This window comes from Mytilus californianus, unplaced genomic scaffold, assembly GCF_021869535.1.
Source record: "Mytilus californianus isolate M0D057914Y unplaced genomic scaffold, xbMytCali1.0.p SCAF_11, whole genome shotgun sequence".
Classification (NCBI taxonomy): Eukaryota; Metazoa; Mollusca; class Bivalvia; order Mytilida; family Mytilidae; genus Mytilus; species Mytilus californianus.
The window spans coordinates 23,970,831-23,985,259 of NW_026262593.1; the positions used below are offsets into that span (position 1 = coordinate 23,970,831).

Below are 14,429 nucleotides of genomic sequence, written 5' to 3' on the forward strand. Positions count from 1 at the left end.
CACATTTTAACACAAGAAATTTGAACAGAAGCTTTGTAAATCATATTACGAATTCAAACGAGATTCAAACGAGTTTAAAATGTGATTATATTGCTTATTTTTTAGAATTCTATCCAAACTAATTGTAAATATACTAATACAGTTCTATGTAGGTTTATTTCTGGTTAACTTCATAAATATATATACATGGAGTTACTTCAAAGAGTTGTCAAACAGAACGAAAAGTTTAATAAACATATACACGTTTAAATATATACCGAGTAAAAGTGTTTAGCAACAGCAATAATTTTATTTTCTATTTCAAATCATTATCATAACACATTAAATAAGCCACAAGATACAATGTTTACTAAAATATAATTAATGTTAAAACTTTAATCTCGCAACTTTGAAAATTTTTTTATTCAGTGATTTTTTAATTAAGGTATATGTTGCCTAACTTTTTTTTACTTAAGAGTATCTGGATTTTTATTGATAGATTGAGTCATTAGTTATAATCAATACCATTGGACTGATTGAAAACATTAATTATTCTTATCGCTTATAAAATGAAAAGATATAGCGAGTATGAATACCTTAACGAGATGGATTACAAAAAGAAAGAACAAGATACACATGAAGCTCACTGCAATATTTAATGACTTGCGTAAAATCAAGGCATACGGACAGCACCAGTAGTTTATATGTTACTACTACACGTAGCTTGAATTAGTAATACACGTGAATTTTTAAATGAGTCATGGCGTCTTTCTATTGAGACTAAAGCACGAAATAAATGCAATCTTTATCACACTAATTCCTCTTGTTTTATTTAATGTCTATTATGTTTACATATGGTATGTCTGTCGTCAAGAATACTGCAGTAGAAATTTTGTTTGATAAACTCTTTTTGTGTGCATGTGCTCAACTTATCTATATAAGATCGTGAACTATGCATTATTCTGAAAAGTATAATGGTTTTCATACGGACAGCACAAGTAGTACACATGCATTCGTTATACACGTGAATTTTTAATTGAGTTCACATAAATTCGTTATACACGTGAATTTTTGATGAAGTTCACATGAATTCCTCATACACGTGAATCTTTAATGGAGCCTTGGCGGCTTTCTTTTGTGACCAAATAAAAAGAAAATTAACGCAATTTTATTGCATTAATTCCTCTTGTTTTATTTATTGCCTATTATGTTTTACATATGGTATGTTTTTTTTATAAATCCTTCATATGGTTTGATTAACTATATGTATGTGTCATCAAGCATACCACAGTAGAAATTTAGTTTGAAAAAACTCTTTTTGTGTGCATGTATTACTACTAAAGTGCATACCAGATGTTAGATAGTGAACTACATGTATTTATCATTCTCAAAAGAGTAATGTTTTCTTAATAGTTTTGTCTAACTATTACATTTTTTTTGTAAGATCCTGGAATACAAAATGTCGGACTATGACAGTTGTCCCTAATTTGTATCATTTAACATACCGACAACAATTTTTGCTCATTACTTCTTCAATCTGTTTATTACTTATGTACAGGAGGTAAAATGGTTAAGCTTTTTGTAAGGGCGTTATTGGCGTTATATTTTGACGTTTTAGTTAGTGCTTCATTTAAAAAGATTTTATTAGAAAAAATTCCTAGACGCACTTGATAAAAAAAAAAGCAAATGAGGTCGCTTTTATTGTTGTTCTTCATCTGAAGCCCAAACTTCACTGCAAATTCAAACACTCATCTATTCAATGCATTGAAGCATGCCGATGCTTGGTAATGTCAACAAATTATAGGTTATTAAGGGATATACTTTAACATTACATAAACTAATATTCTAAATTATTTTTTGTCGCAATTTGAATTCTTATTTTGTCAGTATATATATACAGAAATGTGCAAATTTGTGATCGAGTTTCTACTAACTTTGAAAATTGTCCATTTAATTCAAATTTAATCCCTGTGTACATAACATATAAGAATAAACGAAGACCTGAATAAGCTATTCGGTTCCCTCACCTAAATGTAAAAATAACAACCTCCACAACATGAAAACATGAAATTGTACAAGTATGATAATCAATTTTGTTTAACAACGCCTTTGTCATGTCCGTCTAGAGGAATAAGAAGTAAAAATCAAATCTAAGTAGTCGTGATTATGTTTGACAACAACAAATATAATTTATGTCCGCGTTGGAATTGTTATTTCTATCATGTTGGGTGGACCGAACATGAAACAGAGGTTGAGGAACTTATAAAGTTGCTGAATTATTATCGAAAATAGCATCTTCACATAAAACGCTTACTGATCGAAAATTTGCTACTAGAGTAAGACAGACATAGTTACGATATTATTTTCTATTTACGAATTAGTAATAACATTTGAACAAAATGCTTATGGAGTATACATTATATAATATTGTCTTTGATCGTGCAGTATTTTAGATTAGATCATTTGTATTCTCTGTTATGAAGATATGTACAATGTCTCTTCTCCTTTGCAGATGTAATACTACTATTGTATCTCTAACATACATTTTCCAAATATATGTAATACTCTTTTGCTTTGGAGGCGTTAGTTTATCGGACATTTAAAAGTTTGAGTATTGTCAGCTTTCTATTATTTTATTGTTCGTCTGGCTTATTCATTGATGGTATTTTTCAGGAATCTGACACTTTGATGATGACAAGAAATTGACGATAATGATATAACACCACGCTATACGGTAAAGAAAATTCCATTATCGAATTTTTATATACTTAGAAAATCTTATACCATCGACCTTTGTGATCTCAGTTAGGAACTAACATTGCGTCAAACTGGGAAATTAATTTTCAATAAGCTGCAATTATACTAGTCACAACAACCAATAAAATCGGTGAATAAAATAATGGAATAACTTCAACACTGTTAAGACTATTACGACACCTGCCAAAGATGGTGCCACTGGACGATTTATGGCAATCAGCATCAACGAAAACAAGCATCAGAGGTAAGAAATTAGATTATTTTACTTTTCTTTAAAATAACTAAACTATTTTTTATTCACTCGTTCATTTATTTATTCGTTTATCAATTTTAATTTGTTTTTGGACGTTAACGAACATTGTCGTTATACATACATTTTCCTGTTTGATGTGACCTTCCAATTGCTTTGACTCGAGACCCACTTATCAGTCTTATGTAGACAGAAGAGAACTGCTTCTGGTGCACCAAATTAGAAACCTAATATCTTAGGTTTGATTTTGAAGTGAACACGACAAATAGGAGTTCCTTCGTATTATAAGTTCCAAATAGAAAAAAAATACACCAGAATATTTTTTTCCATTGGAACAAATATTACAGGCAAGAATATTTTTCCAACATGACAAGATATAACAGCATTGTTTAAAACAAAGTTTTCCTGGGAGCTTCTGTTCCGGGGAAAAAAATATACGCTGACAAACTAGGTATGTTTAACAACAAAGTTTAATGTTCATCATACGACCTCCAAACGGGATTAAATAATTGATTGGTTGACGTTTTAACGTCCTCATACAAAGGACACAATCTTACACCACATGTGTAAGTGGTCCCGAAACACAAGACCTTAAAAATAAAACGGAGGGTGACTGAATGACATTTACAACCAACTGGTTTCCAACATGACCATTTGTAATTCAGTATTGGTTGATCGGTTGATTGTTGTTTACTTAATGTCCAGAGACAATTATTTCATACATATTCAGGACTATATTTAGTCAGTTATACATACAATTAGGGTTCAGCAAGGTAGATAGACTTGGATCAAGAGCGGGAATAAAGGGTATGATGTATTAAGGGGTAGAAATTTTACCTTACAACAGGGTTCCAACTGTCACATTAAAGAGTTGCTGCAGTGTGTTATAACCTTGAGAAAGCATGGCACTCTACCTAAAAAGATAATCATATTTTACGTCCCCATTCTGTTTGAACGTGGCTGCGTATTTATACATCCCACCCCTAACAAAGGTATTACTGCTAAATGAGAGAAGTTCAAATGACCATCTTTCTTTACTCTAGTTAAACAATGGGATTATCAGAGCTAGTTAAGTACCTTTTGTTTTTAATTATTCACAAATTAAGGCGGTAACAATATACTTGCCATTTAAGATTAATGCGGTATAAATATAATTGCCATATTAGAAAAAAATCGACACATTCATCTTCATACACTGTAAGTTTGTGATATTCTAAAATTAGCACATCAATATCAATGAAAAGTATTTCAAAAGTAAATGAACGTTATTATCTATCTTGATGTTAATATGGTATATGAATTGTGAAGGGAATTTAATCTGGAATTTCTGACACCATGAGTTACTTTTTCCACTTTGTTTTACGCGCTTAAGTATCGTTTTCAAATCCTGACTGGAGCACTGTTGAAAAAGGTTTTATTGATTTCAACATGTCATGACTACTTAAACTAACAAAATTTGAAATTGATCAGTTAGAAATGACACGGAAATTGACACAATTAAGTTCAATCTGAAATTGCATATAACTTATATTTTTTCATATGAGAAGAATTATATATATATATATTTATTCTAAAAGTTACCCAGTTATGTTTAAATATGTCCATACAGATTATTCAAAGACTGTTTCCTGTCCAAACAACATATAGTTGTTTATGGGTATCGTAAGTGCTCACATTTACCCTATCAAAATTAAAAAACTATCACATACGAAATGCCTCGTAATTAAACGTTTAAATGTTTTCTGGATTTGTGTTTTTTTTTTTGGTGGGGGAGGTAGGGGGTAGGGCCCTCTTCTGGAGATATATATATATGTCATACAAAGAATATGCATGAAATATATTTGCCACAAGGCGTTAGGCAAACACCAATCAATCAACCACATATCACCAGCTCATGAAAAACATGTATAATGTGGTGATGTTACACTATTGTTTCAGATTAGGGTGAAGGTTGGTGCCTGTTAAAACGTTTAACCCCTCCACATTCTATATGTGCCTATCCCAAGTCAGGAGCCTGTAATTGAATGGTTATTGTTTGTTACTCTTTATCATATTTGTTTTTTGTTTATTGTTTTGTATAGTGTGTTCTTGTTTTGTGCTGTAGCACCACTGTCTTAGGTTAGGGGGAGGGTTTGGCGCCATCCAACTAGTTTAAACCTGCTGCATTTGTTTGCAACTGTCCTAAGTCAATAACCTGTTGTTCAGTGGTTGTCGTTTATTGATGTGGTTCATAAGTGTTTGTTTTTGGTTTTTATATAGATTAGACCGTTGGTTTTCCTGTTTGAATGGTTTTACACTAGTCATTTTTGGAGCCCTTTATAGCTTGCTGTTCGGTGTGATCCAAGGCTCCGTGTTGAAGGCCGTACTTTGACCTATAATGGTTTACTTTTACAAATCTTGACTTGGATGGAGAGTTGTCTCATTGGCACACTTACCACATCTTCTTATATCTATAAATTCTAATCGGTACCATCGACATTTTTAGAATAGCATTAGAACCGACAAGACTCTTTTGGTCAAGACCGATTTCAAAAAAGATCTGAAACAAAGTCCGCCATGTTTTACGATTCGATCCATTATTAGATATTCATATGGTGGCATGTTCTGTATTATTCCGATACTTACCTTGTAGTTCAGTTTATTGTCAGCATATTCTGTAGCTGCTGTTTCCAATTTCAAACAATAAAAGCGAGGCGGAAGATGTCAAAAGGATATTCAAACTCATAGGTCGAAGACACACTGACAACGTCAATGCAAAAAACGAAAAAAGACGTAACAACAGTGTACAAGACTGAGCAGCAGAACCCCACTAAAATCCGGAGGTGATCTCAGGTACTCCGGAAGGGTGAGCAGAATGTGACAAATAAATATTGAAATGCCTGAACAGTTATTGAATATATCTATAGTTTAACTGCCAGCGAAATGTCTAAACAGTTTTGATTTTACTGCAAGGAATTAACTGATAAACAAATAGTGAATGAAGTTAACAGACAACCCAGATCTTCGAATTCAACCACGGCCGACCGGGTGGGTGTTGTTTCTGATATAAAATTTGACCATACAAAACCGATCATTTACGTGCATCCATGTATGTACTTCTGTGCATTTAGTAAGGAAAATTACAGGGTATATTATGACAGTGTGTTTACACTCAGGTTTAATGCAAATTACAGTTATGTATAAGTCTTTGATCTTCAATATCAGCTATATAATATCGATAATAGAAATTTTATTATTAATTATTCTATATTCAATTTCTACGAATAAGTGTGATTACCTCGTCTGTGTTTATATAAATAGTCTATAAGTTCTGTATTGGTTTTCTTTATAACAATTATATCATAAAATTACTTAGCAGTATATAACACGACTAAAAGAAGTATAATGATCTAGTAATAGAATGTAGGGAGACTTAGGTACTTAAACTGTAGTTTAGTAGACCTTTGCACTAATTAATCATCTACGATGTAATTGTATTTACTGCATTTTGTCTTTTAAATCGCTTAGCGGAGAAGTTACCTCGTATATAAATGGTACTTCGATTATACGGCCAAGAGGTGTAAGGTTTTTTAAAGTCAATACATGTATATGTTATAAAAATCTAAATTTTGTGAAAAAAGTATACGTTTTTGGGTGTAATTAGAAAAAATACAAAATAACCAAGTCTAGCCAAAATGTGTAATTCTGATATTGATTTGTCTGGTATCTTTAAAAATGTAAAGTCGCATTATTACTTTTTAGATTGCTCTTTTAGACAAACTTAACGACAATATATAGAACTTTAAGATCACTTATTAGATATGGAAATCTATTTTTAAGGGATATGATGTGATTTTAAGCTTTTAATCACACCAAATAGATGTAAGGGTTGCATACCGAGCCTTTCATTTAAATTTCAATATAATATGATAATTATATTCAGCAAAGTACAATTTGTAGATGTATTGAAAACATATTTAATAACTGCGTATTTAAGTTGGAAACAACTATTGCTCTTTTTCACTAATTAAGTCTTCAAGTTAATCAATAGTTCGAGCATTCAGACTTGAGGAAGTTGGATAACAACATATTAAATGTTTTGAAAATATAAATTAATTCAAGAAAAATGGGCAATTTCACTGATGTTTCAACACTTGAAATATTCCATTTAATATGTGTTCGTGTAAAATCGTCAAACTCCTCTTAAGAAAGTACAAAGACATTATTTACTGCGATGAATTACCAAAATCATTTAGCAAATGTACGCGCTAGTATAGGTCTGTTGTAAACGTTGAGGGTAATTACCGCTTATGCATATTAAAGATAATTCAATTTTATATTTATATTTGAATTATTTCGCGGTGTCAACGATTCGATAAGGATCAAAACAAATATGTAAGTTTGATTGTGGACTTTAAAGTTATCCATTACAGGTTAACAAACGGCCAACAACCGGATGGAATATATTATTATATTTCTATATCAAAACTTGTATATTTAAAAATGGTTGTAGCGAAACAATTTGTTTACCTTAAAGGGCATTTTATTTAGTCATTTATGATAAAAATAGGTGGATAAAAATAAGGAAATCCTGCCATGTTTCTTTCCGAAATCGTGATATACTAGTAAATAAAGAATAATGCATTTCTTCAATAATGAATCAATATTATGGATTTTTACTACTTAAGTAATACAAAACGCGGTTCCATTTGTTAAAGCTGAATTAAACGGAAAAGAGGAACTCTGATTTCCGCAAATAATTTCTTCTCACTAGCGAATGCTTAACGGATTACAGACTATTTTAAAATGTGGAAGTTAAGTTGACACATTCATCCGTCACGATGTTATATATATAGAAGTCTTACAAATAATATAATTTTTAAATTCTCTGAAATCAGTAAATGTCTATGAACTATTGAGCAAAATATTTAATTTTCACAAATACGTGACATAAAATCGAAAAAACTAGAAGCAAATAAAATGTATAAGACTAAAAATTTGAAATTATAGAAAAATAACGAAATGTGGATGCAGCTCATATATTTCAAACCCTGCTCCTCCACTAAAAGTTACGGAAACCACTTAATTTCGTATTGCTAATAAGACAATACAATAGGAGATGCGCAATGACATTTTGTAAGAAATAATATATGAATGTTTCAATGAAACTTAGTCAGTGCTTTGAGAGAAACTCCGCTTTTAAGACATGACAGAGTTCATGTTTCTATGAGAAACTCAGAATTCCTTTGGATAATAAATAAAACATCAGCTCAACAATGCCATTTGTTACTATTTCAATACGGTGGATTGAGCAGTTCAAATGGCTATATTTCAGCAGAGTAAAATAAGCAAGAAAAACTGTTTTAATGTAAAATACTTGTCTGTTTTTGTACATTTATGATAAGTATGGACATGGACTATCTTTAATCGTTTAAACAAAAGATTAACAGATCGACTAAATGAGGCTGTACAAAAACCGATCACAAGAATTTCAAAAGATATTTACCAGAGATATTCGGAACAACGTACCAGTCACTCAATAGAAATAACACTTTATAAATTAAATGCTTCCGACACGCTTTCTGGATTTACCTTCAACAAGAACCATCAAACTAAAAGATTTGAAAGCGAAGGATGCATAAATACATGAGTATGTAAGGAGTCATATGACAAAAAAATATCTAAAAATAAAGCAAATTCATCTAAGGTCACTAGTATTGAAATATTTAACACAAAATATTAACAAGTCTAAATTGAAAACAACGTTCAAACCTATGATTGCGTTGGATAAAAACCGCAATTTTTATACGTGTGCATGCAAAACAAATTTCTTAGTAGAGGGGTCTAAATACAGCACAAACAATATTTTCCAAAAGATCAAAAAAAGTGAAAAAGTATATTTTAACTATACAAAATATTAATATACATGCAGTTTACATTATACTAATTGAATGATTGTTTTATATTTTTAGATAAATGAAGTGTTTTAAAGTGGCATGGGAGAAACAAATATAAGTTTTCCACAAATTAAAGAAACTTTATTCAACACAACTACTGAAATACACAATGTAACGTGCAAAAATAACATGTGTGTTTTTGAGAACCGGAATTATGTGTCGAATGGTAACAGCCACGGATTGAATATAGGAACAGAGGCCGCCGTTAAAACTGTACTTCCGTCTGAAAATATCGGCACAGGATGTGTTTTATTTTTTATCATTACCATGACAATTGTTGGTAATGTAGTTGTTTTAGTAGCTGTGACAACGAACAAAAAACTACGAACAGTCTCTAATATGTTTATCCTTTCATTAAGTTTGGCCGATTTATTTGTCGGCACCATCGTCATGATCCCGGCGGCAATAAACGAAATTTTTGGTGAATGGATTTTACATCATTCATTTTGTTCCATTTGGGTCTCGTTTGATGTGATGTTGACTAGCGCTTCGGTTTTAAATGTGTGTTTAATTAGTATCGACCGATATATTTCCATTATGACTCCACTCCGGTATAAAACTATTATTACACATCGTCGAGCGCTATACATGCTTCTAGCTGCTTGGGGAATTGCAATTTTCTCTTCGTTTGTTCCAATAATAAGTGGACTTCATAATCCGTCTTTACCTACACTGAAGAATTTGACATTAATCAGTAATAAACCACAATGTCTGTTCATAGTGAGTGTACCGTATGCGTTTACTGCGTCAACGGTTACAATTCTAATTCCAATAATAATAGCTCTTGTGTTGTATTACCGAGTGTCAAAAGAAGCTAAAAGACAAGCATTATTTGTAGGAACTTTAATGGTTACAAGCAACGTATTATTAGGAAAGAACATGACTTCCAAACATGTACGAGAACCTTTTACTCATAAGGCAACTGTAACATTAGGAATTATAGTTGTAGCATACGTTGTAACGTGGGCGCCATTTTTTATTACAAACATTACCGAATCAGTATGTGAATGTGTTCCGGTTAAAGTTTTTGTAGCATTTGTATGGCTAGGTTATTGTAACAGTTTAATTAATCCTATAATATATCCTTTATTCATGCGAGACTTCAGGAAGGTGTACGTTAAAGCAATTCACCGGTGTTGTCCATACTTTAAATCTTTAAAACACTTTCAAGAAAGTCCAAGAATGTGTAAACAGTTTCCATTACAAACATAGTTTGCTAATTTATAATTTGTTACAACGTTTAATATTTATTGAATATGTTATTTTTACAACTGTTTTATCTGTGATAGCCGATTAAAATATGACAAAATATATTTTCTTGAGTGCTGAGATTGAGAACTAGTAGTAAGGTTATAAATGTAATTATTTTTCATCTGTAATTCAAGTTCAGTTATGTAAACAAGTTTACAACCGCAAATTTGACCTTCCAGACCAGTCTTTAAGTTCTAACTTATGCCATTTACGCCATGAATTAGAAAAAATTGGTTTGATTTAAAACTGTGTGAAAAGCAATAAGACAGAAGACCCCAAAAAGATAATCAAACATCATAAATAGATAAAATGATAATATCAAGGGAAAAAACGAAAAACGACTTAACTACAAACAACAGTCAACAAAACACTACATAAAAAACTAAAAATACCAGGGGCAAAAAACTAAAAATACCAGGGGCAAAAAACTAAAATACCAGGGGCAAAAAACTTGAAAAACCAGGGGCAAAAAACTTGAAATACCAGGGGCAAATAACTAAAAATACCAGGGGCAAAAAACTAAAAATACCAGGGGCAAAAAACAAAACAACGACTAAAGTACAAACAATAGCCAACAAAACACTACATAAAAACTAGACTGAGCAACACGAACCCAATCCAAAATAGCGTTGTGATCTGAGGTTTTCCAGAATGGGAAGCAGATCCTGCTTCACATTTGGCACCGTCATGTTGCTCATTGTAAGGACTAATTCGTTGACAAGTCTTAATCACGTGATGTCATATTTGAGGAATAGAGGACTGGTTTATGGTTGCGACGATTGGAACATATCCATGGTCAGATGTGAAACATGTTCCATAAAATAAACCCTCTTCATAAATACTGAAGGAACAGACATATAACATTTCTATAATGCTGTGATAATTCCATTCTAATGGATCGTCCGTTCAGCGACTTGCCTTCAGTATTAGATTGAGATTTTTTACTGCAAATTTTAAGTTTACATATATTTTATAAAAGTACTTAATCTAAGAGGCAAAGTTTGTGGTTTCTATTGTCCGGTTAAGATATGAATAAAATTAGATGTGGCATATATGTCAATGAGGAAACAATGATAAATACAAAAACCTTCAGAATTATTTAGTTCAAAATAAGAACAACACTTTGTTAATTTGGTGTGGTCAAAGTGTTTAATTATCTCTAAATTATTCCTACCTTTAAATTTACAAATGGTTTCGGTAAATCCACGTGATTCAAAATACAGATGTCCGTAGGTATAACAAAGACATACAGTCTTGCAACAAAAGACAGACCTTCGGCTCTTTTCAATACGCTATGCAAAACTTTAAATATCCCATAGTCTATTAAAACAGTTACGAAAAAAAACTAACAGAGACAATCAAACATCTGCCATTAACACTAAGTTCTAATGCAAGACCAAAAATATATTCATTTTTTTTAAATCGGTTTTATATTTAACCAGCATAGTTACTCAAGAAATGCACATCGTGCGCGCTGTAATCAAATTTCAAATTTACTATCAATTAATTACCTCAAATAAATCTCAAGGCGGTTTTATTTATGTTTGAATTTAGATTACTAGGACTTTTAGATGACTTAAGTTTTCAACATGCACAACCATTTCGACAATCAATTTGACTAAAAATATAGATGGCCGTAGGTATAGTAAGAGTAACGGAAGTCAAAGACATATAATCAATTACTTTTGTTGCTTTGAATAAATATGTCTGAAAATGATTGAAAGAACTGTATGCATTGTCAAGCATTCATCAATTAAAATACATCGTAAGTTTCCCACACGATAATTCCAGTTCTGACATAACTTCTCCGAGATTGAGCAATTCATTCGTCAAAAGATTTAATTCTGTAAGAAATTGTTTCTCTCTAATAGGCAATGCTGAGTAGATTGTCATAACATATTAGAGTAAAATGTATTCTGCCAACATTTGACGGTTTACAATTTTGATACCCTTCAAACCATTATGTTTCACAATGAAAGCATGATGAATTTTCTTTTTGAGGTGATTGAATGCCAGACGCTTTTGATTAAAATAAAGTATTTCAATTAATTAGGGTTACGTAACATTGAAATGAGTGAATATCAATTTCTATATATAAGCTAAATTTGTTCGCTTAAAATCTATCTTCGCATTGTAAAATACCATACTCCATGTTGGAGCTTTTCTCACACACAAAAATTGCAATAGAAATTAGTTATAAATTGTCTCGTGAAAGAACAATAGAAAAATTAATGTGCGATAAAAATAAGTAATCTGACATCTCTTCAGGGCGATAATTGTTCAATGGGTTTATATTTAAAAAAAATAGTAAAATGTATTGTATATAAATAAAAAGATGTATATATTAACAAGTTCTGAAATAATAATTGCTTAATAACTGCCAAACTTGGTGGGTAACACATTACACAATGTATCATATGTGAAAAACAACTAGTTATATTGCGACGGTGCACAGAAATCAAACATCCATAACTGACAAATTCGATAGCTATTGAACTTTTGACTTAAGTGACTTCCAAAATGAATGGACATGTGAGTTCGAGGGGAAGTAGTTAGAGTAAATCATCTGGTCCAACGGATTCGTACATATTGTAGAATTTTGGGTTAGGTGATAAAAGGACGAACCTTTGCACTATTGTAGACATATATTAGCCTGTATTGCCTTGTGCCAAGTCAGGAATATGACAGTTGTTTTCTATTCATTTGATGTGTTTGAGCTTTTGATTTTGCCATTTGATAAGAGATTTTCCGTTTTGAATTTTCCTTGAAGTTCTGTATTTTTGTTATTTTACTGTTTGGTAGTCAATTTAAGCTATCGACCTACTCGAAGAAAAACGTTTTATTATACTTTTCACTTTTTTAAAAAATGGTGGAAAATATCAAAATGGCCACCAAAAGTGAAAATAAACAAAACGGAGACTAAATGTAGGCTTTGCTGATATTTATTTCCTCTATCGAGTTCCATTTTGCCGTTGATACGATATTGGACTTGTATTTCCAATTCAAGACAATTTAATGAAGGGTCACAAAAATTATCCATCTATTCAAATGTTTTTGGACGCCATCAGGAATTGATTGACCGTTAAGTACCATTTGAGTAAAAATTACCACAGATATGCTCCCCTTCTCCTTGCCACAATCCTTTTTTTCCTCGATTGTTACATCAAGATGATCAACAAATACGATTAACCACCGAATTTCTACTTGCAATGGGTAAAAGCACGAATGCTGCTAGTTGACCAGGCACTACTCAACCACCGGATCACAAGTGTTGACCCTTAGTTTTGATTGACTCAAGTTGTTTATCACAGCACCGTACATGACAACATTGCCCTCGCGCATTTGACTCTACCGCGACATCCGTTTTCTATCTTTTAACCACAATTTATGAGCTCATTACAAAATGCTGATAACTTAATATCCTATAAGGTAAATGCTATCTACATTCACTCGAAGAGCCACACCGGGTCGAAACATCCCCCACCTAAAATTTCACATACTTTGAGAATGTTATTTGTTTGATTTCTGTAACCGTTCTTGATGTCGAACATCATGTGGATTATCTGATCTTTGATTATTTCATATGAGGATTGAAAATTGTTAATTACTATGGCTGAAGAAGACATCCTGCAATACTGACGGTCAATCCGATTGCCCCCATCTTCTGCTTTTACAAGGGTATAATTCTTCTCATAGGCTTGATCTACATTAACCATTTTCAAATAACGTTTCCAACACTTGAACTGTATAGTTTAATGTCCTAATATCGCGTACGAGTACCTGAAACCATAATTTTGATAGAAAAATGCAAAGAATTCATTTTTTTGCAGTTCAAATCTTAAATGTTACAGACCAGCTGTGGTTATTGATGAGCAGATTCTCAATTTCCATCTTATTACTCTATTCTTTGAATCTTGCCTAGTTTTGATAAACGTCTTGTTCCTTAAAATTTTATCAGGATCTGTGTATAAGAGTGAGAAGTACACCTCCTGTAACCTCATGGTAATGTCTTGTTCATGATGCATGAGAGACTCAAAAATAGCATTCTGAAGTACTATTTTCCCTTGACATAACACACTTGTCCAACCACTGTTTTCTAACCAAAAAACATAATGCTGACATTTCTATATGAGGACCTAAAATCAAAACTACTCTTTGTTCTGCTAGACATATCTTTGCCTAGTTTCACTCTTCTGATTTTGCAAAAACATAAAAAGATTGATCACAAGTGATCATTAATATATGCCTCGGGGAAA

At 31.8% G+C, this 14,429-nt stretch overlaps 1 protein-coding gene across 1 annotated transcript; it reads left to right on the top strand.

Moving 5' to 3' along the window:
• Positions 1-2,657: 2,657 nt before the first annotated feature.
• LOC127719755 (5-hydroxytryptamine receptor 6-like) lies at positions 2,658-10,219 on the top strand. Its single transcript, XM_052226003.1, has 2 exons — positions 2,658-2,980; positions 8,938-10,219. The coding sequence occupies exon 2, from the start codon at positions 8,962-8,964 to the stop codon at positions 10,132-10,134; it is 1,173 nt and encodes a 390-aa protein (XP_052081963.1). The 5' UTR covers positions 2,658-2,980; positions 8,938-8,961; the 3' UTR covers positions 10,135-10,219.
• Positions 10,220-14,429: the final 4,210 nt, after the last annotated feature.